Source organism: Felis catus, chromosome D2 (assembly GCF_018350175.1).
Source record: "Felis catus isolate Fca126 chromosome D2, F.catus_Fca126_mat1.0, whole genome shotgun sequence".
Lineage (NCBI taxonomy): Eukaryota > Metazoa > Chordata > Mammalia > Carnivora > Felidae > Felis > Felis catus.
This window is the reverse complement of record NC_058378.1, coordinates 49,522,129-49,545,464: the sequence shown is the minus strand read 5'-3', so window position 1 is coordinate 49,545,464 and position 23,336 is coordinate 49,522,129. Positions and strand designations below refer to the sequence as shown.

Below are 23,336 nucleotides of genomic sequence, written 5' to 3'. Positions count from 1 at the left end.
AAAAATAAAGATTTTTTAAAAAATTTTTTAATAAATAAAGACTTAAAAAATTTTTAAGAGAAAAATATGTAGATATTTAGATATACATTTCAATAAACAGTACTGGGCCAACTAGATTCCCACATGGAAAAGACTCCTATCTGACACCATACAATCAGTTCCAAATGGAGTGCTGATCTACATGTGAGGGTAAAAAATATATACACAAAGCTTTAAAAGAAAAACAAAGGAGAATACCTTCATGACCTTAAAGTAGGCAAACATTTCTTAATGGCAAGTAAAAAGCACTGACCATAAAAAGAAAATTGATAAACTGGAAATTTTCAATTTAATAATTTCTGTTCATAAAAAAAAAATCATTAAAGAAAGTGAGAAGGCAACATACTGCATCAAGAAAGTAAAGAATTGCTACAAATTAAAGGGAAAGATCATCTAACAGAAGAAGACACAGAAGACCCATAGTTCCTAGGATGCCTGGATGGCTCATCTGACTCTTGATTTCAGCTCAGGTCATGATCTCACAGTCATGAGATCAAGCCCCACATCGGTCTCCACACTGGGTGTGGAGCCTACTTGAGATTCTCTCTCTCTCTCTCTCTCTCTCTCTCTCTCTCTCTCTCTCTCTGCCTCTCTCTATATATATTTATTAAAAAAAAGAAGACCCATTGTTCCTGAGAGATGATGCAAATGACTAAGAAGCATATGAGAAGCAGCCCCATTTAATTAGTTATCAGGGAAACGCAGATTAAAAGCTCACCTACCAAAAAGGTTAACATTAAAACATCGGAAAATGCCAAGCCTCCAGGGGTGCAAGGGAACAGTGGTTGTTCCATTTCACACTGTGTCTCCCTCTCTCTCTGCTCCTCCCTCGCTTGTACATGCATCCTCTCTCTCTCAAAAATAAATAAACATTAAAAAAAAAAGAACCTTTAAAAAAAATAATAAATAGAGACACCTGGGTGGCTCAACCGGTTAAGTGTCCAGCTCTTGATTTCAGCTCAGGTCATGATCTCATGGTTTGTGGGATCGAGCCTCACATTGGGTTCCATACTGACAGTGCAGAGCCTGCTTGGGATTCTCTCTCTCCCTCTCTCTGCCCCTCCTCTGCTTATTCTCTCTCTCAAGATAAATAAATAAAACTCAAAAAAATAATAAATAAATTGAATAATATACAATAACAAGGCAATACCATAAAATAATGAGAATAAAAAGGCCTTGACTATATGAGAAAAGCTCACAAATGCCTAAAATAAGACAGCCTGTTTGATTCCATTTATATGAAGTTCAAAGGCCAGAAAAGCAAATCTAGGGGTTAGAAATTCAAAGAGTTATTACTTGGGCCAAGTGGAAGGAGGCCTGTGGGGTCTCTGGGTCCTGGTAATGTTGGTTCTTGAGCTGCATGCTGGATACCCAGGTTTTCTCACTTTGCAAAGATTCCTCAAGTTAGACACTTAGGGGGGCACCTGGGTGGCTCAGTCGGTTAAGCGTCCGACTTCAACTCAGGTCACGATCTCGCGGTCTGTGAGTTCGAGCCCCGCGTCGGGCTCTGGGCTGATGGCTCAGAGCCTGGAGCCTGCTTTGGATTCTGTGTCTCCCTCTCTCTCTGACCCTCCCCCGTTCATGTTCTGTCTCTCTCTGTCTCAAAAATAAATAAACGTTTAAAAAAATTTTTTTTTTAAAAAGTTAGACACTTAGGCATACTTTTCCATGTGTATATTATACTTCAATAAAAAGTTTTGTAAAGTCATTTAAAAAATTATTTTAATGTGTATTTATTTTTGAGAGAGAGAGAGAGTGAGAGCAGGCGGGGCAGAGAGAGAGGGAGACACAGAATCCAAAGCAGGCTCCAGGCTCTGAGCTGTCAGCACAAAGCCTGACACGGGGCTCAAACCCACGACCCATGAGATCCTGACCTGAGCCGAAGTCGAATGCTTAACCAACTGAGCCACCCAGGTGCCCCAAGTCGTTTTTTTTTTTAATGTTTATTTATTTTTGAGAGCAGGGAGGGGCAGAGAGAGAGAGAGACAAAGGATTCAAAATGGGCTCTGCGCTGACAGCAGCGAACCCAATGCAGGGCTTGAACTCACAAACCTCGAGACCATGACCTGGGCTGAAATCGGGCACTCAACCAACTGAGCCACCCAGACACCCCCAAAATCATTATTTTTTTAAGTCACAAGCTCATTACCAGGACTCTTACTCTAGGGTCTGCCAAAATGGACACTTAGTCTATACAGGCTGCTATAACAAAAATACCACAGGCTGGGTGGCTTATAAACAACAGAAATTCCTTTCTCACAGGTTGGTAGGCTGAGAAGTCCGAGGTCAAGGTACTAGAAGATTTGGTGTCTAGTGAGAGCTCACTTCCTAGTTCACAGACAGCTGTCTTTTTACTGTGTGTCCTCACACAGTGGAAAGGGCGAGGGAGCTCTCTGCAGTCTCTCTTTTCTGCCCATGCAGATGCCACCTCCACCATGGCTTCTGCCTTGTGCCACCACCAGGACCACTGGGCGTGGGTGAAAGGTCACACAGACAGTTGCCCAGCATGACCACTCACTGCAGTGCATCCCAGCAGCCACCACAGCAACATGGGGTCTCTTTTATAAAGGTACAAGTCCCAATCATGAGGGACCTGTCCTCATGACCTGATCACCTCCCAAAGGCCCCATCTCCAAATACAGTAGGGAATTAGATTTAAGCAGATGAACTTTGAGGGGGATGTGAACATCTATCTATTAACCCCTGGGTGTAAAATAATGATCATAATCCTAACTCTTAAGCCCATTTTACTGATGAGAAAACCAAGGCTCACCGTTACTTCCCCCAGGCTGGGACTCTCTAACCACAAACTCTGGATCAGAGTGGCTACCAGGTCCTGCCAGAAGATGGCTGCTCAGAAAAGGTCCTCACCTGGGGCACCTAGGTGGCTCAGTTGGTTGAACGTCTGACTTTGGCTTAGGTCATGATCTCATGGTTCATGAGTTTCAGTCCCACGTCAGGCTCACTGCTGTCAGCATGGAGTCCACTCGGATCTTCAGTCCCCCTCTCCCTGCCCACCCTTCCCCATTCATGCTAAAATAAGTAAACATAGAAAGAAAGAAAGAAAGAAAGAAAGAAAGAAAGAAAGAAAGAAAGAAAGAAAGAAAGAAAGAAAGAAAGAAGAAAGAAAGAAAGAAAGAAAGAAAGAAAGAAAGAAAGAAAGAGAGAAAGAAAGAAAGAAAGAAAAGAAAAAGTCCTCACGAAGAACACTGGCAAGGTACACACACATCAGTGATATGAAGCATGTAGTATATAAAACACTTTATAAAACAGAGAGGGAATCTGATGTGCCAACTATCCAAGAAATGTATTATACAACTACCTTCCTACAGAAGTCTGTAGACTGGTTTGGTAAAAATTATATGTAAATATGTAGAATGGTTAGACAAATATAGTGGTTACATAAATATTGACAACGTGAAGAAAAAGTGTAGAATAGTGCTAAAATTGATTCCAAGTGGAGAAATAGCAAAATATGCAAAAATACATGTTTATCTTTGTAGACAGGTGTTTCCATCTATACAGTGGTTAGATAAATATAATGCTTAAATGGACCTTAGATAGACTTTTTTGTACATTTCTTAATAGATAGGATGTATTCAGTGATTCAAAAAATACATATTCAGATACTTAATGATTAGTGACGTATAGGTGTTAAGGCATCTGGACATAATGAATACAAGTTTTTCCCACCAAAACTCCAGCCAGGTCAAGCCAAGGACGGTCCTGCCCTAGGGTGCCCGTGGGAACACTGACCCAAGGGAATAGCACCAGCCAGTGGTGAAAAAGGATCCAAGCATGTGACGGTAAAGTTACTCAAAAGTCAGTATACACTAAGTTTGTACCAGGTCTCATTTCACATTCCTTCCACTGGGTAGATTATTCTATTATCCCCAGGTTAGAGGAAAGGAAACTGGGGCTCAACGAGGAACGTCTAGCACAGTAGTAACTCTACAAACCTTTTAAATGTCATGAAAATTGGTGGGCTAGTCCTGATTTTTAAAGTAAACTTCAGGTTTGAACGAATTCGCTGACACCCCAAATCTACTCCCTCTAACCTGGAAGTGTCTCAACAGTGAGAGTGCAGTAGGGAAAAGAATGCTGCTGCAACAGTCCTCTACTGCCACCTTGTGGCTACTGGGGGTGGGCTCTGCCCCGCTCCCACAAATGAAAATTGCCCTGGGATCCCCCACCCTTGCTTGGCCTGACTCAAAGGCCACGCCCCAGAAAGGACCCTGGGTGATGAGCTAACCACTGGCTTCATGCCTAGTAGGGTTGTACCCCGAGGGGCTAATTGCTGGGCCTGGCCTGGAAGGTACTAAAACAGAACATCTGGAGTCACAGAAATTTCCCAGTCAAGCAGGCTCAGGGAAGCTGTGAGAGACACCTGGATATAGCAAAGATACAGAAATAAGGATGCAAACAACTCAGAGACCCAGAGGGATGAGGGATAGCTAGAGGGAGGGAAAGAGAGTCCCAGTCAGACCCAGAAAGTGACACCAAGGAACTCAGAGCCACAGATACACAGAATGGCCAGGCAAGAGGATCCTGTGCCAGGAAAAACCCTTCCCCCTGCCCTCAAGGGGACTTCCAGGCAGTCCTCCAGCAAATCTGAACACCCACTTTCTGAAGGTCCGGGGCACTGTAATTCCTACTTCTTTCGGGGATTCTCTAGCACAAATTAGCTTATCTCAGGGCGTTCCCCAGGACAGACGAGGGTGCTGCCTCTGCTGTGGGAGGTCCCACTCTCCAGCTTCCCAAACCTGGCTGCCATGGTGTCTTCAGCCAGCACTCCTCCTGGTGAGTCTTTGCCTGTCCTCTTTCATATACATAATGTCTATTTTCATACATAAAAACATCTATAGCATTTGCCTAGGAGAAAACAAAACTGACTGTGGGTTTTCTCCCAACTGGCTGTCCCACTGAGGCTGATAAACAGCTGTGAATTTGGAGGGCCCAACAATCTGTCTTGGGCTTCTTCAGTGAAGACCCCTGCCGGGCCGATGAATCGAATTCATCTGCCCCGTGCAGTCTGCTCAGTTCACGGCTTCATCAGTAGAACCAGCACTGCCTCCATGTAGGCACTCACAGGCTCTGGGAGAATTCGGGGTGAGTTAACAGGAGAGGGACATAGAAGATGGGAAATGAGAACTCCCACGTTCAGTCCGTTATTCCCCTCGTACATTCCCTAGCGCATGCCACCCCCTGGCCACATTGTTTTCCTCCACAAGCACTTCCACTCCCGCCACTGTCAGTGGCCTGAGGCCTAGATTATGGGACCCGACCTGGATTCTAATTCTGGTCTCATCGATTACCATCTGGCTCTCTGTGCCTCCACTTCCCCGACTAGAGAACAGAACACTGATAGGGTCAACCTCATAGTGCTGTTGTGAGGAGTCAATGAGTTAATGCTGCAAAGTGTGGTATTGAACAGTGCTAAGACCAGGGACTTTGGGGTCAGACTGGCCTTGGCAAATTCACTGAATCAGTCCAGATTTCCGTTTCTTGTCTGTAAAATGGGCACAGTGACTCTAAATTCACCCATTGCATCAAATTAAATGTCGTGAGAGACCCTATAGGACCTGAGATGTGAGACTTGGCTATAGTGGCTTTCAAATGTCCTGTCTCCTCAGCTGGGCCTCCTCATCCCTCCACACCACTTAGCCCTACCTCTTCTTCTGCATCCCTCTCCAGAAAGTCTGGCCTGCCCAGCCTACAGCTGCTAGCCTCAGAACATTCCCTCCATTCCTTGTCAAGTCCAAGCTGTCCAAACCACAGCTGCTGGGTCTTCCGAATAATCCCTCTATTCCCATTTCAGACACCAGCTGTACCATTCCCATGAAAAACCTGGAAGGCCTGCCTCAAATTACCAGTCCCTTTGCTCCTTCATAGCCTTCTCCTGCCAGTTGTTAACTGTGCTTCATTCTGCTACCTGTGCTCTGCGTCATTCTCTTGTACAACGGAATAGCCAAACAGGCGGCACCGGGTCAACTTTAACAGACCCAATAGTTACCGAGGCAGGTGAAGTTTCCCATGCACACGAGGCCTCACTCCCTTCCTCACTTTTCAGAGGAAACTCCAGTCTGAACTGTGCACTCACTTCTTTTTTTAAGCTTATTTATTTATTTATTTGGGGGTGGGGGGCAGAGAGACACAGAGAAAGAATCTCAAGCAGACTCCAGGCTCAGCACAGAGCCCAACATGGGCTCCGTGAACTGAGCCGAAATCAACAGACCCATGCCTAACCTACTGAGTCACCCAGGTGTCCCTTACTTTTTAAATTATTATCTATTCCAGGGGCGCCTGGGTGGCGCAGTCAGTTAAGCGTCCGGCTTCGACCAGGTCACGATCTCGCGGTCCGTGAGTTCGAGCCCCGCGTCAGGCTCTGGGCTGATGGCTCAGAGCCTGGAGCCTGTTTCCGATTCTGTGTCTCCCTCTCTCTCTGCCCCTCCCCCGTTCATGCTCTGTCTCTCTCTGTCCCAAAAATAAACGTTGAAAAAAAAATACTTTAAATTATTATCTATTCTAGTATTTTCATTTATGGCTTTACTACATATATAGTCTCGAACTATATAAAAATGGCATTCCTCTACAACTTTTTTCATTCGATACACTGGTTTTTACCTTAATCCATGACTAAATCACTCATTTCACTGCAGAATAAAGTTCTAACTCACAAAATGCTGTAATTATCTTTCTCTGGTCAATGGTTATTTACACTGTTTCTGGGTTTTCTTCTATCAAACCCAGTCCTGGGGCACCTAGGTGGCTCAGTCCGTTAAGCAATAGACCCTTGATTTCTGCTCAGGTCACGATCTCACAGTTTGTGGGACCAAGCCTCATGATGGGCTCTGTGCTGACAGTGTGGAGCCTACTTAGGATTCTCTTTCTCTCCCTCTCTCTACCCCTCTCCCCTGCTTACATGCTCTCGCTCTCTTTCTCTCTCAAAATAAATTAATAAATAAACACTAAAAACAAAAAAGTCCTAGTGGGAACATTTCTGAGCTACTAAAGCTACTGAAACTTAAGCTTAGGGGTCCCACACCCCAGCTTCCCCCATTTCCTGGGGCCTAGGCCTACAGGCAGAAAACCCTCCACCACCAGCCCCCTTGACCCCCACCCATGTCCACCCACGTCCTGACCCCCTCCCCCACACCTCCCATAGCCGGATTGCCACAAAGTTCCAGTATCCCCAATCCTAGCCACTCTGCAGACTCTGGGATCCGCCCTCCTGTCTACAGGTCCCACATCAGGGACTCTTCCTCAAAGTCAGGGCATGCCCACTCATAACTCCCTACTCCAGGGCCTGAGACCCTTACCACACCCAGCTCCATCCACACTTGGGCCTCCTCCCACACCCCAGCCCCCTCTCCAGTTTCTCAGTGTCCCTAACCCCCCACTCCAGGCCCCTCACCCACACAAGCCCAGGCAATCTTGGCCCAGGTCCCAAGCCCCCACTCCAAGTCTGATCTCCCCCAGCTCTGGCCACTACCCTGCTTCCAGCCCTCCTCTAGTGTGTGCCCCTACACCGTGGTCTCCTCCCCACAACGGGACGCCCCCCTCAACACATGCACACCCTGTCCCCCACCTCCCTTAGCCAGACCTCCCTCCCACACACCGTCCAGGCTCCACATAGACCCCTTCCTCACTCTCCAAGACCCTCTTCACCCACCTGGTCCCTCCCTCCCCACATACACTCCCAGGGTCCCTTCCAAGGCTTCTGGAGCAAACCTCCAGTGTGGTCACCCAGCATCACCAATTCAAAGAATGGTGAAGAGTGGGAAATACACAAGGAAAGGTAACTGGGGCGCCTGGATGGCTCAGTCAGTTAAGCTTCCGACTTCAGCTCAGGTCACGATCACACGGTCTGTGAGTTGGAGTACAGCGTTGGGCTATGAGCCAACAGCTCAGAGCCTGGAGCCTGCTTTGGAGTCTGTGTCTCCCTCTCTCTCCGCCCCTCTGATGCTCATGCTCTGCCTCTCTCTCAAAAATAAATAAACATTTAAAAAAAAAAGTGAAACACCCTGAAATATGGCTGCTCATGCATAAAAAAACACTCAGTAGAGGGGCGCCTGGGTGGCTCAGTCGGTTAAGCGGCCGACTTCGGCTCAGGTCATGATCTTGCGGTCCATGAGTTCAAGCCCCGCATCGGGCTCTGTGCTTACAGCTCAGAGCCTGGAGCCTGTTTCAGATTCTGTGTCTCCCTCTCTCTGACCCTCCCCTGTTCATGCTCCGTCTCTCTCTGTCTCAAAAATACATAAACGTTAAAAAAAAAAGAATTTTTTTTAATTAAAAAAAGAAAAACTCAGTAGAGGTTTTCCCAAATTTGACAGCACCCAAAACTTTTACAAGACATTAGCAATGATACATTGTGAAGCTAGAAGCAAGTTTTCTAAATTTCAGTAAAAATGTTTTTAGAAGAGTGAGTTAATCAGGCTAAGAAGGAAGACTTCATTACCTTCCATTCTTTCCCATAGAAATTATTCTAATTTTATATATTCTAATTTAAAATATTTGAAATCACTATCAGATGAAGTAGTGACAAGCTTATGCAGTTAATGTTACCAGTAAAATTCACATTTTGACAATTTTAAAATTTGTTGCATTAAAAATTTTGTGTCACCTTTTCTAAATTTGCAATTGCTCTGCTTTGTCATTCCAAATCAATATAAACTTTCAGGGATGACTGGCTGGTTCTGTTGGTAGAGCATGCCAGGCTTGATCTCAGGGTCGTAGGTTCGAGCCCCACCTTAGGTATACAGACCGCTTAAAAATAAAATCTTAAGGGGCAGCTGGGTGGCTCAGTCGGTTGAGCATCCGACTTCAGCTCAGGTGGTGATCTCACGGTTTGTGAGTTTGAGCCCTGCATCGGCTCTGTGCTGACAGCTCAGAGCCTGGAGCCTGCTTTGGAGTCTGTGTCTCTCTCTCTGCCCCTCCCCAGCTCATGCTTTCTCTCTCCCTCTCTCAAAATAAATAAACATTAAAAAAAATTTTTTAATAAAAAGTAAAATCTTAAAGTATATACGAACAAACTTTTTCACAAACATTACGTTAATGGTTTTATGTTCTTTTCCTAGAAAGAACTTCTGGCATTGTGTGAGCTTCAGCTTCCACTTCTGGGATCTGCCTGCGGGGGTCTTCTGGGGCAGGTGTATCTGTTTTCCAAGGGACACACCCAGGGCATCGCTCCTGGGCATCAGGTTTGCACTTCAGTTTTCAGAAGCAATGTTGTTCTTAAGACAGGTGTACCCCTTTAAAAATGGAACTGAGACCTGTGTACCCTACTGTACCTAGATCTAGAAGCCTAGAAGGTCTCAGTCACCCTGGATGAAAGGGTAGAACACAGCAAACTCCACCCACCTCTAGCAGCAAAACTGGTTCTCCAAGGGCTGTGTGGTGGAGGGGATGGCTTCAGCACTCACTGTGGAAAATCCCAATGTTGATCATTACAAGTTAATATATTAATATTTTACTAGTTTACTAAGAATTTGAAGGTAATTAATAGCTCTCAAGACTTTACACATCAAACTAACAGGCATTTTACTTTTACATTACAAGCAAAAAGTTAAAACTGCTGCTCAGTTTTTAAAATATGATCTATTTCTCATTAGATTAGAACTTTAATTTCTCAATAGTTCTTTTTAGTTTGGTAAACATTGTTTGGAGGTACTTGTTATTCTCTTTTGCAGTCTGATTGGAGTAGAACAAAACACTAAGTGCCTTTGTGTACTGGTGAAACTGCAAAATGTTGCAGGGTTTTTAAATTAGCTAATGCAGTGGAGACAACAAAGACTTTGTCCAGCTTTGACTGCATTTGAATCCAGATTTCAAGCGGTCACAAATTCAATGCTTTCTTCAACTTAACAGACAAGCTTCTAGAAACTACTGACATTCATAGTCAACATTGCTAACAAACACAGAACTAAAACCAGCTTCAGTGCAGACCCTTTCCAATCATAGTGCCTTTGGTCTCTCAAACACACGAACACGGTTTTTAGTCTTTCAACTTTAACAATGCCAGTAAAAACATTCTTTTATTCTAATACTGCCACATAACTACGTAATTTTCCTTATCAGACACTTATTATAACTTATATAAAGAGATAGATTATTAAAAAAAACAAAATTCAACCGAGTAAATTTTAACGATCTTATTTATTGGCTTTATTCAGTGACTGATGAATCTGGCAACATCCCATCTAACAGAAAGAAAGGAGGTCTGAGGTGAAATAAGAGACTTTTATAGGCAAAAGGGAGAGGAAACAAAGAAGTTATACTAGCAAAAAGTGGATTGGCTGTGCCAAGGTCACTTTCCTCTAAGAGAAGGCAGGGGTTATCAGGCAGATTACCCCTCTACTGCTGATCAGGTAGTTCCTGATTGACTGGTTTAAGATTCCATTTCAGAGTCAAACTGTAATTAAATTAAGTCTAAGTTTGGTGATGTGGCTTAGCAGAAGTATCTCCATATGGGGGCCTGTTGTCTTGTTTTAACAAGATAAACAGATTTGATGGAGAGACATTTCTTGGAATGAAAGGCACTGGCTCTAGATAAGAAACCCTTTTTGTAAATTATGCTCTAATCTAAAATCTGGGTATGTTTGACTTCATTGGCTCAGTTTCGCCAGAAAAAAAGTGGCAAAGGAAAATTTATGACTGTGGCATAGAAATGGTTTAAACCTATGTTTCTATCACTGACCAATTCTGACCTACCAGTCTTAAGAAAGCTGTCTCTCCTCCCCATCACTCTGTATCTCAGCCACTTTATGTGTCTTCACTACACCTGTCAATCAGTACTTGAAATACTGTACCATCTATTTCTTTTTCCAGCTCACTGCCCTCACTGTGATCCCAGCCACTCAAGGCCAGAGCTTTGCATTGCCTGGTTCAGAACCCCCAGTTCCTGGAAAAGTGCCAAAACTGTAGTGCGATTCAAAATACATGTGGAATTATTAAATAGATATCAAGTAATTATATTAGAGTGAAAATACTTTGAAAGTTGCAAAATCAAATTATTACTTATATTCTTTTATTTTTCTTTTTTTGGTAAACTCTACCCCCAAGGTGGGGCTTGAACTCATGACCCCCAAGGTCAAGAGTCTCACATTCTACCAACTGATCCAGCCAGGAACTCCTATAACTTATTTTAAAAAGCATGGCATACATAGTACTTGTATAGTGATACCAACTTTTTGACAGTTGGCACCCTAGTGAAAATAAAAAGTACACTCACTGATTCAAAATATCTAGGGGTGCCAGGCTAGTTTAACCTGTAGAGTATGTGACTCTTGATCTTGGGGTTGTGAGTTTGAGCCCTACATTGTGTATAGAAATTACTTAAAAAAAATTTTTTTTAGGGGCACCTGGGTGACTCAGTTGGCTAAGCGACCAACTCTTGATTTCGACTCAGGTCATCTCACAGTTTCGTGAGTTCGAGCCCCACATCGGGCTCTGCACCCTGACCTTGTGCCTGGGATTCTCTCTCTCCCTCTCTCTGTGCCCCTCCCCTGCTCTCACTCTCTCTTTCTAAAAATAAATTAATTTTAAAAGATAAAAATAAATTTAAAAACAAATTTAAAAAAATATTTAGACATTATCTGCATAAAAATCACATACATCAAAGAGAAATATATTTTTAAAAATAATGTGTACAAGCTCTGTGAACATACCAAAAAAACATTGAATTGTACACTTTATTTTCTTTTAATTTTTTTTTTAATTTTTTTTTCAACGTTTATTTATTTTTGGGACAGAGAGAGACAGAGCATGAACGGGGGAGGGTCAGAGAGAGGGAGACACAGAATCTGAAACAGGCTCCAGGCTCTGAGCCATCAGCCCAGAGCCCGATGCGGGGCTCGAACTCACTGACCGCGAGATCGTGACCTGGCTGAAGTCAGATGCTTAACCGACTGCGCCACCCAGGCGCCCCTCTTTTAATTTTTTTTTTAATGTTTATTTATTTTGAGAGAGAAAGAGACAGAACATGAGCAGGGGAGAGGCAGAGAGAGAAGGAGACTCAGAATCTGAAGCAGGCTCCAGGCTCTGCACTGACAGCAGAGAGCCCGATGAAGGGCTGGAACTCATGAACCATGAGATCATGACCTGAGCCAAAGTCATATGCTTAACCAACTGAGTCACTCAGGCACCCCTTTAATTTTTATTTTAGAGAGAGAGAGAAAACACAAGCAGGGGAGAAAGGCAGAGGGGGAAAGAGAGAGAATCTTAAGCAGGCACCCCTAAACTGTACACTTTAAATGGGGTAATTGTATGGTAGGTGAATCATTTCTCAACAGAACTGTTATAAAATCATATTAAAACACTAGTGGCACAGAGCCTGCTTGGGCTTCTCTCTCTCCCTCTCCCTCTGCCCCTCCCCTGGCTCATGTACACACACTCTCTCTCTAAATAAATACTTTTCTAATAAAATAAAATCATATTAGAAATAAATCATGTGCACAGTTTACTGTGGAGAGTGGTGGTTAAAAGCCAGCTCTGGGGCCAAGTAGCCACTTCCAGCTGTGTGGCCCAGAGCTTCACTTAACCATTCACTTCACCTCCTCATCCTGAAATCGGGTGATGAATCCTCTCTAGATAGGCTGTTGTGAGGATGACATGAGTTAACACGTGGAAAGTCCTGGAAAACAGCCTGCCAAGTAGCAAGCACTCGCTTAGGCTGCTCTTGTAGACGAAGCTGCTGTCGGCCAGGGTGAGAGGTGCCTGTGCCCTTTCCTTACGTGCTTAGCGGTAGCCTATGTGACACGTGGATAAGGGGGTGCCCTGAGATAAGGAACTCTGAAATAGGTTGTGAGTGTGTGTGTGTGTGTGTGTGTGTGTGTGTGTGTGTGACAACAGGAAGGTTTATGTTACAAGTTGTTGACTATCGAGTACCCCTGGGAAATGAAGAGGACAGCTGCGAAGTCTGGTTGATTAGAGACACAAGCAGCAGTTGGACAAGGATGCTAAGGGGCCTGTGGACCTGTGGGTGGGAGGAAAGCATTACTGAGCTCTAACAGAAGCCCAATGAAAGGTCAACGAGAAGTGACGTCGCCTGGCCTCAGTTCGGTGAACCGTTTCCGCTTCTCTCCTTTTGCACAGGTCTTCAGGCTTGTAATTTGCCCTCAGTTTGAAGCGCTCCCCAAGTCCAAGGTCCCCTGGCAGCTTTCTGGCCTCACTTCTCGCAGCCCGCCTCCTCCTGCCTGTTCAACAGGCAGCCCTGCTCTTATCTTACCTTACCTGCTCTGGGCTCACCAGCTGTCCTGTCCCTTCACCTCAGCTATCCTTCAGCCTCTAGGGTCCCAGTTACTGAAGACCACGACTTCTGGAAGACTGTGACCATTATGGGAGCGCGAACGTATGAATGCATGGACAAAGGCACTGCGCGACTTAACCGGAGAGCCGACCTTTACTGGGCTACGAAGAGCACCTGAGTGACTGCGCATGCGTAATAGGGAGGCTCCTTGACAGCACGCAGTTGAACCGGGGCAGCCAATCCTCGCGAAGAGGGACAGAACCGCTTCCGCTACAAGAAAGCCCCGCCCACACTGCCTGGGCCCTAGCCTCGCAGGCGGCTTCACCCGCGGCCGGGCAGCTACAGCCCTCCTTTAATGCTGATTGGCTGGAGGCCACCGCTGTCCTATTCTGATTGGCTATTTCTCAGTCCTTTGCGTGAAGTGGGAGGGTGGTAATGAATAGCCTCTAGGAAGGAGCTTCCTAGACGCGGAGGAGTCATTTCTGGAGGCCAGACTGGACCTAAGAGAGCCAGGCCTTCACTACACACTCTTCAGGGGAGTGGCTGCCACACACACCCACATATCCCCCTTCGTGAGATCCCCCCCTGCACTGTTTCCTTATCCCCTCTCCCAGAAGGCACTTAGAATCCGCAGCAGAGGGCCCTTCCTGATGCCTCCCCAACTCACAAGTCAGCCAAGGCCTGACTCCTGAAAAGTGAGCCCTCAGACCGCTGCTACCCTTCAGATGGCCGCCCTTGCACCCTTACACCCGCTAACCTTCTCTCACACAGGCTGTGTTTCTAGCTCCACCCCCTCAACCCCCATCGTTAAAGGCCTCGGACCAGCACTCTGAACACACAGGGGAACTTGCTGAAAATGCAGAGAGGGGGGAAGGAGGGTGGGGGGCTCCCGAGGGAGACAGAGCACAGGAAGTGGGTCCGGGTGGGAATTTAGTGTGTATTTCTCAAAGGGAGGAAACATCGGAGACAACTGGAGTAACCTCTCCCCTCATGAATGGGGTCTTTTCCCTACTCTACCAGACCCCCTCGAAATAGACAATCAGCCTGTTGATGTCTGTGACATTCATTCCATCTTGGGAGGCAGGAAAAAACACATTGTGCTCCCGCCATGTGCCGGGCAAGATACCAGCCACTTCCTTTTTATTTTACCTCTGGTCAATCTTAGATAATCCCTGTTTTATTACCTTTTCTCAGTGCAGTGAATGGTTTTGAGGATGCATCTCTGTTTTTCACAGAGCAATAGTTAGTGCTTGCAGAAGGGGAAAAGCAGTTTGGGACTGTAAGGAGCTGTGGCAGTGATTGACATGAGCAGAGGCGGGACCCTGGGCGTCAGTGCTGATTCTCAGGCAGCCACTCTTGGCAACAGACTTCCCTCCTTTGTAATCCTTTGCAACGCTGACTTCAGAAGGGGAAGAAAGTGTTCAGAGCTGGATCACAGTTTTCTCTCTCTCTCAACTTCAATACCTCCAGGCTGTCATCTGCACCCACCCAACTAAGTGTGGCTCCCCATCACCCACTCCTCTCAGCCTTTCATCACCCAAGGTATGATTTTCCTGGAAGCCTCAGTTGCCTCTTACCCAGCTCTCCCATTTGGTAGATAAGAAATCAGACCCGGGGTGCCTGGGTGGCTCAGTCAGTTGAACGTCTGACTTGAGCTCAGGTCATGAACTCTCAGTTTGTGAGAGTTCAGGTCATGAACTCTCAGTTTGTGAGCTTGAGCCCCGCGACGGCCTAGAGCCTGCTTTAGATTGTGTGTCTCCCTCTCTGTTCCTCCCCCACCCCCACCCCACTTGCACTCTCTCTCTCTCTCTCAAAAATAAAGGTTAAAAAATTTTTTTTTGTTTTAATTTAAAAAAAAGAAAGAGAAAGAAATCAGACCCAAATGGATGGCTCCAGAGATTCTGATGAGGAATGCATGTCCAAGAATCAGGGCAAGTGGCCAGCCCGCCTTGAAAGTAATTTCCTGAAAACAGCCTTCACTGCGAGTCCAGCCTCTCAGTTGAGAGGGCAACTGTTCATCCTAAACACTCCTAATGAATGAAAAGACAGTTTAGTAAACACTTCTTACCATGCAGAACTTCTGAAGGTTTCAACACCCAGTTTCATGACCATCCATAAGTGCTGGTTTTCAGTCTTAGAAGATAAATTCACTAACCTGGGAACTGACTTTGTACCGCTTCCAGCATAGAAGGCATTGCTGCCTGCCACTGAGTCAATGGCCGGCCTTTGAGGTCCCTCAGAGGAGACAGATGTACTTACCACTCAGCCATGGTGCACCTTACACCTACAGTCAGTTTTGGCAAAAGGAAAAGATGAGGTGGTGACTTACCATTGTGCTTGCAGAAGTCACACGGGCAGCTGGGCTCCCTCTCCCTGGTTCTGCCCCAGGCTCAACCTACCCCTCCTTTACCTTGGACTAGTGTCAATACCACCTGGTTCAGGTGAAGTTTTCTTTCTACCTGTTAAAGATGATAAAATCGGGCGCCTGGGTGGCTCAGTCGGTTAAGCGGCCGACTTCAGCTCAGGTCATGATCTCGCGGTCAGTGAGTTCGAGCCCCGCGTCAGGCTCTGTGCTGACAGCTCAGAGCCTGGAGCCTGTTTCTGATTCTGTGTCTCCCTCTCTCTGACCCTCCCCTGTTCATGCTCTGTCTCTCTCTGTCTCAAAAATAAATAAACGTTAAAAAAAAATTTTTTTTTTAATTTTTTAAAAATTAAAAAAAAAAAGATAAAATCTCTGAGTCACTCGGGTGGCTCATTTGGTTAAGTGTCCAGCTCCTGGTTTCGGCTCAGGTCATGATCTCAAGGTTTATGGGTTCCAGCGCCACATTAGGCTCTACATTAACAGCGTGGAGCCTCCTTGGGATTCTCTCTCCCCCTCTCTCTGCTCCTCCTTGGCTCACTCTCTCTCGCTCGCTCTCAAAATAAATAAATAAGCTTAAAAAAAAAGACGATAATATCTCATGGTGACGATGGGAGTGCAGGATCCCAGAAGGTGCAGGGTAGGGCAAAAGTGCTAGGGCCTTTGAAGTGGATCTGAGGTCCTTTTCATACTTCTTGGAGACCTCCCAAAGCAAAAAGGGCACTCGGGACTTCCAAGTGTCCCCTTTTTACAAATGCCTGCTTCATTTCTGCTTATTCCTCCCTGGAGCCTGATGGGGCAGAAGAACTCAACCAAAGGGTTTGATAGGTTGGGCTGAGAGCTCCACTCTGCGACCAAGGCACAGTGTGACCTTGAACAAGACCTTTCTCTTCTCTGGAACGTGGTTTCTTCACGGGGGTGTCTGTACTGATGACCCCCTTCCTCTTATGCTGCAGATGTCTCAGTGTGTATATCAGGGCCATTCACGGCTATAGTTACAGTGAACTGAGCAGCACAATCAGATGTCATCATCACCACAAACATTCAGAGTAGGCGCGGTCATGGTTCCTACTTTATGGATGAATAAATAGGCAGGAAGAGGGGAAATTAGCTGTTCCAGTGCACATAGCAACTAACAGAGCCTGGATTTGACTCCAAAGTATGTGCAATTAGTGGTTCTTCTGAATCTTGAGGTTAACAAACTTTCCTCATGCCAGACCTAAGAGGCATTCACTCCACAAATACATATTGAGGGCAGGACCTACACCCCGAACCTTGAAGAGAAGTCCTGTCATTAACTCCACTTTAGAAGAAAGGAAACTGAGACTCAGGATGATGAAGGAGCTACCTCAGCTCACCCATTGAGCAAATGGCAGGCTGGGCATCAACTCTAGCTCTTCCTGGCCCCAGAGCTCCTGGACTTGAACTCTGTAGAAACTGAAACTTGAAGACAGGGAGCACCATGGAAGGTTTTCATGAGGAGGTGTAATGTTCACACCAGGAATATCCTCCCTCTTCCTCCCCGCCCTGCCTTTCAAGGCTTTGTTTTCCCCGTTGACCCCCAGCACTGGGAGCCTCTGGTGGCTTCTTGTCCTCATTGATTCAACAATTCAATCAAAATCTATTTATTGGTGTCTATGACTGGCCATGGGGATTAAGGGAGGCAACAGTCCTGCCTTCAGCTGATCACCATCCAGTGGTAAAAGCAGCAAACACAGAGGAATTGGGGAGGAGGGAGAGCAGAATAGGGCCAAGGGCACAGGCCAAAAGCATGTGGTGGGGTGAGGGGCGAAAGAGGAGTTTGGCCAGCACCACATGAGGCAGATATGGGGGTGCACAGAGGGAAGCAGCCCATTCTTCAGCCTGAGCTGACAGTCTTCCTCCTGGTACCATCCCTCCTCCCATACTCCATGGAGTAGGCAGGAAACCACCCTAGGCCAGGATGGTTTCTAATCCCAGCCATCAGTTTCCCTGGAATAAATGGGTGTCAGGGCCTGGTCAGAGGGTGGGCGATCCTGAAGGGTGCCACCAGCCCCAGCCCTCCCACTCAACATCCAGTCCAGGGAAGAGCAATGGGACCATTGAGCAAATGGAGCTTCAGGCCAGTCCCTGACTCCTAGTTGATCTGATTACACCCCACACAGAAGTCCTGGAACCTCCACTGCTGACACAAGAACCCAGAAACATCCTGTGTCCCAGCCCCCTCTGGACCCCTCTTTTAGGATCTAGGTGAGCTAAAGAAGCTGCAAGTCCACCTTCTGCTCAACAGAAAGGTCTGAGACCCGGCCCATCCCTCTCCCACCACCACCTTAGCCTCTGATGGCCCTGGGGCCCCTAGGAGTTCAGCTCTGCATGGGGTGTGGCAGGACAAGCTGTCTCCAGAGCACGAGGAGTGGGGGGGGGGGGGGGGGTGGAGAAGGAGCTACAGCAATCTCAAGGAATCTGACTAGTTCCCTCCTGCCTGATGGCATTGTTGCCCTGGGCGGAGTTGCTGGGTTTAAAGAGCCGGAACCCACCTGGATTCAACACAGCCCCAGCAGCCTCTCCAAACCTGCCTTTTGCACCTGGCTCGCAGGTAAGCAAGTGTCTGCTAGGATTTCAGGGCTGCTAAGCAGAAGGGTGGGGGAAGAAGGGTGAGGGTGGAGGAGGTACCTCTCTGAGGAAGGGGTGGCAGGTGCCTGGGTATCATCAGTAACAGGATGCATGTTTGAGGGTTTTGAGGATTGGAGGCTACTTGCTCTATGACCACCATCATATGGACCGTGGGTTAGGGTTAGGGGCTGGAGGAAACAGAAGCCAGCCTTTGGCTAAGGAGTATGTAAAGTGGAGTTGCAACCCTCATTATTGAATCCCAGGGTGGTGAGGGGGGGACGAGTCCAAAGGAGGGCTAGCTGCAGAGACTGTTAAAAGCCGACAAACTCCCACGTCCAGAAGATGCACATTAATAGTCCTCCCATCCAGGACAAAAGGACCTATGTATGTATGCATGTATTTATGTATCAAATTGGCTTTATTAAGCAATTCACGAATCAGGCAACATCCCACCTAGCAAGTAAAGGGCTATGTATTTGTTTATCGTAACACACATTTCATTCCTTACTATGTGCTAGGCATTATTCTTGGGCTTCACATATAGTAACTCATTTAATTCAATCATAACCTTTTGCAGTTACTATTAATTATCCTCGTTTTACAGCACACTGAAGCGCAGAGTGGTTAAGTAACCCACTGAGTCACACAGCTGATCGGTGGTTTTGAGGGGATTAGAGTTCCAGCCCTTTGGGCTCAGCAGGTCACAACGAGGGCTTCAGTTTGCAACAGCTGACAATCCCTATGCTTGCCTGCAGCTAACAACATGCAGAAAGCTGGAAGGGGTCTTATCTCAAGGAAACAGCCACCCTCTGAACTAGTAAATAGGGACATGGATAGTTCTCACCCCAAGGAGAAAGAAAAAAGGAGTAATGATCCTTCCATCTGTCAGTTTCCTGTCAATAGCAGTCTGTACTCAGAGTGGAATTTGGGGCCGCCTTGGAACAAGATCTCTGGCTGGGGCTGAGGTGGGTGGCTCTCACCTGCCTCCACCACCACCTTTCGCCTGCTCAGCTGCTCCCTCCTCTGCTGCTCAGCCCAGGGTGGCCCCTTGCAGAGACTATCTTGGAATTCATCCTGATAGTGCCTGAGGCCCAGACCTTTGGGAAAAATAGCTCAGGGTGCCTTTGCCTTTTGAGTGGGGTTTAGGAAGGCAGGCACCAAAACCTGAGTTAGCACAGTAGCTCTGCTCCTCTGACCGAGAGTCAGGCATCTGATTAAAGACTTTAACGAAGACTTTAACAAACCACTTACTACGTGCAAGCACTGTTCTAAATACTTAACTAGTAGTAGCTCAATATATGTCACTCCACTAGTCATTACTACTAGAAATTGGTAACTTTCCCCAAACCACCTCATAAGCCAAGTGCACCCTTGGGATTTGTGCCCTGGTTCTTTGCCTCAGGGACTGTAAGCCTCTGGCAGGTCAGGGCTATCTGACCCCAGCCTGTCCCCTCCCCTGCAGCCCTGCCCTGAAGCTGTATCATGAAGAGAGTGACCCGGGCCCTTCTTGTCACATTGGCAGGTGAGTCCCCCCTGCCCCCAGAAGTGAACCTGCTGCCACTCACCCTCCCACCAAGGCAGTGAAAGCGAGGGCAGCATCTCCCAAAGGGGGGGGGGGGGGCTGATGTCGAACAAATGTGTTTTCGTTTAAACCATCAATTTAAAGAGCGGCACTAAGGAAATAATAATACAGTTAGGAAGTGGATATTGCAAAATTGTCCTACATGACTGAACTTCGGAAAACGGTAACCATCTGTTGGCATAAAGAGAGAAGCATTTCCTGGGGCGCCTGGTAGCTCAGTCAGTTACATGTCCGACTTCGGCTCAGGTCATGATCTCACGGTTCATAGGTTTGAGCCCTGCATTGGGCTTTGCAATGACGATGCTGAGCCTGCTTGGGATTCTCCCTCTCCCTGTGTCCCTCCCCCACTCACACTCTCTCTCTCAAAATAAACAAATAAGCTTTAAAAAGAGAGAGAGAGAAGCTTTCCCTATTCCCTAACGGGGCATTGGCCAGAGTCTGGGTAGGAAGCTTCTCAGAAGAGGGTAAAAAGATACCAACACACCATCCCATTTCGTATGCAAGAAAGGCTAGCAGGAAGCAAGAGAAATAGCAGGAAGGGCGAGTTGGGGAGGGGGGGCATGGCTATGGGGTGAGAGATCAAATCCCAGGGTTGTATGGGGCTGGGAAAGGTGTGAAGAAGGAAGGGAACTGGTGACTCCAGGGTCCCCCCTACCCATGAGGCTGGTTCTCATCTTTGCCCTTCTGGGCTGAGGTCCTGCCTGCTGATTCATTTTGAGACCAGTGTCACGAATTAATACAGATCCCTCTGCTTTTTCCCACGCAGGCCTGCCTGCCTTGGAAGCCAATGATCTGGTCGGTGAGTGAGGCCCCAAACTGCCCTGCTCCTGCTGCCCCACATTTTCCCTCTAAGACTCCACATGCTGCGTCCTGGTTCTGGTCCTTATTCTTTCTTCTTTTTTTTTTTTTTTTTTCTTTTCCCCCTTTCCCACAGATAAAGACAGTCCCTTCTATTATGGTAAGAGCTGATATCCCTCACCCCCACCCCCCACCCCTACCCTACCTTTGCCTATCCTGGCTGGACCTCTTTGCTAGAGCTTAGTGAGGGCTGATGAGGGAAGAGCAGCAAGATGGGGCTGGGACTGGGGATTGCAGAGTCAGCATGGTCTATGAAAAGAGTGAAAGGCCAACATGCAACATGATCTTTGGGAGAACTTCATTCCAGCAAGGAGGGAAGGTGCCCACGGGATATTTAGGAAGATTTGTGGGGGAGGGGCTGGAGGCTCTTGGGTCCCCAGGTATCTCACCTGATCCTCCCCTTACTCTCTCACTTGCCGCCTTCCCCAGCACCTGGCTCTTTGCCCTACAGCTCCGCCCCCCCCCCCCACCCCAGGCGGGTTTCCTCTTCCTTGGCCTGGCACTGTCCTCTAGTATCCCTACACACTCATCTCCCCCCTAGCTTCAGCTCAAGTGCCACCTTTCAGAAAAGCCTTCCTTCTTTTTCTGTGCTCTTCTGCTTATGTTTTTCCCCTAGTGCTGTTGCCACCAGATATTATACGGTGTATCTATTTACTGACTTGTCTTTCTTGTTGCCTGGAATGCAAGTGCATTTGTACAAGCAGGTGATGATAAATATCTTTTGAATGAGTGAGTGGAGTGGAGCCAGGCTGGTGCCAGCTCACCCTCTGCTCCCCCAGACTGGGAAAGCCTGCAGCTGGGTGGGATGATTGTTGGAGGGCTCCTGTGCATCGCTGGAATCTTGATAGCCCTGAGTGAGTGGTGGGCTGGCAGGCAGGGCATGGGGAGGGAGGCGGGGGGGGGGGGGGGGGCATGGCCCAGGCTCCCCAGGTTCTTTGCACTGACCATCTTGTCCTCTCCCAGGTGGAAAATGCAAATGCAAGTACAATAAGAAGCACAGGTGAGATAGGGCCCCTGTTGTATGCACCTGGAGCTGAGCACACCTATTTTGGGGTAAAGTTCTGCAATTCAGAGGAAGAGGAGAGCCTCTTGGCTGCCCCCTGGGCTTGCAGTGGGATTTGTTATTCACAGATAATCAGCCCCAAAGCTCCCCAAATAGGGAGAGAGCTATAACCCTTGGTATTGTTTTGTTTTTTAAAGTTTATTTTATTTATGTTGAGAGACAGAGACAGAGGGCACTTGCGCACATGCTCAAGCGGGGGAGGGGCAAAGAGAGAGGATTGAAAACAGGTTTGGAGCTGTGAGCACAAAGCCCCACAAAGCCCTGGGGAGGGGGCACCAGGAGTCTTGATGCGGGATAAGGACAGAAGTTTGGGGCGGGGAGGGGGGGAGATACTAATTTCATGTGTCCCTTTCTCAGCCCCTTACCTGAGAGAGCCACTCCACTCATCACTCCAGGTGAGACGGGCTTCTTTGGCTTCTTTGAGAGGCTTCCAGGCACTCAGGGAGGGTGGCCATAGTATTTGAGTTGTTAAATGTTATGCCATGTGTAAGGCAGGACTGTCCTGAGCCAGCCCAGCCTTGGGGTCTCCGAAGGCTGAGGGGGTTGTCTTGTAGTGACCAGGTCTATGAGGACTTCACCCCATTCTCTCCTCAGGCTCTGCCAGTACCTGCTGAGCACAGGACCAGCTTTGTGGCACTTTCCGCACCAGCTCCCATGCTGTTCCCTCCCCCCTTGGGGCCCTTAGATGATGGCCTTTCTCTCCAAAGCTGGGCACTTCAGCTCCTGTCTGATCAGGACACTGTCTAAAGCTTATTTCTAAATTAAACTGTCTCACTCCTCCCTCCAGTGGTCTTGTGACTTTCTGTGGGTCTGGTTGGGAATAGGCAGGCTGGGCAGGGACTCTCACATCTTGCTCAGGAATGTTCAGGCCCTTCAAGTGGCTGGTGGGTAGGGGGTCCAGTGGATTGCTAAGGTTTCCTATGGCCGCATGTCTGTCCTAAGGCCCACTCCCCACATGCCCTCCACTTTGAAAACCTCCTGATAATTGATCCCTTGCCTCATCCATGCACTGTGCAAGATACCTCAGTGTTCTATCAAAAGACCTTACAATTCCCACACCGTGCCTAGAGACCCTAGAAGTCCCAATGAGCCAGGTACCCATGACATCCTCTAACCTAGAATGACCCCCAGGGGCTCGCCCTCCACTAAGGTGCCACCTCACTCAGTGAACACTGTCTGTCATTCACACCACTCAGGAAATGAAGCAATTGTTTTGTTGATTCACGCCAGTAAAACCCAATATAACCCTCAGACCAACTCACAGACCCTCTGCCCACCCTAGGTACTATCCTATAGGACCCTACTATGAGCCACATCCCAAGGAGCCCTGCATAGTACACAAATCTAGGTCCCCCAGTATGTCCAAGTCCACTCCTGGAACACCTCACTTGAAAGGTCCCTACATGTGCAGAGTGGGGCTGGGGAAATGTCTCTCCCACCTCAGCAGCCATCTGTCCGGCTGCCTCATCCTTCATGCCAACCTCCATAGCCCAGGGTGGAAGGAGTCAGGTGCACTCAGTCCAGCCCTCCCTGCATAGGCCCTGGGGTGGAGGCAGGCCCAGCAGCAGAGATCTGCCCTGTCCCGGCCAAACAGTGG

General features: G+C 47.4%; 1 protein-coding gene across 3 annotated transcripts; it reads left to right on the top strand.

Annotated features, from left to right (window-relative positions):
- Positions 1–18,088: 18,088 nt before the first annotated feature.
- FXYD4 (FXYD domain containing ion transport regulator 4) lies at positions 18,089–22,520 on the top strand. 3 transcript variants are annotated; one of them, XM_023240696.2, is made up of 8 exons: positions 18,089–18,219; positions 19,699–19,758; positions 20,585–20,617; positions 20,753–20,776; positions 21,456–21,530; positions 21,640–21,676; positions 22,097–22,134; positions 22,334–22,520. In XM_023240696.2, the coding sequence occupies exons 2-8, from the start codon at positions 19,719–19,721 to the stop codon at positions 22,351–22,353; spliced, it is 267 nt and encodes an 88-aa protein (XP_023096464.1). In that variant the 5' UTR covers positions 18,089–18,219; positions 19,699–19,718; the 3' UTR covers positions 22,354–22,520. The 3 variants fall into 3 exon arrangements, with proteins under 3 accessions (XP_023096464.1, XP_044896312.1, XP_044896313.1); XM_045040377.1 differs by lacking the exon at positions 18,089–18,219 and adding an exon at positions 18,879–19,201; XM_045040378.1 differs by lacking the exons at positions 18,089–18,219; positions 21,456–21,530 and having other exon boundaries at positions 19,236–19,758.
- Positions 22,521–23,336: the final 816 nt, after the last annotated feature.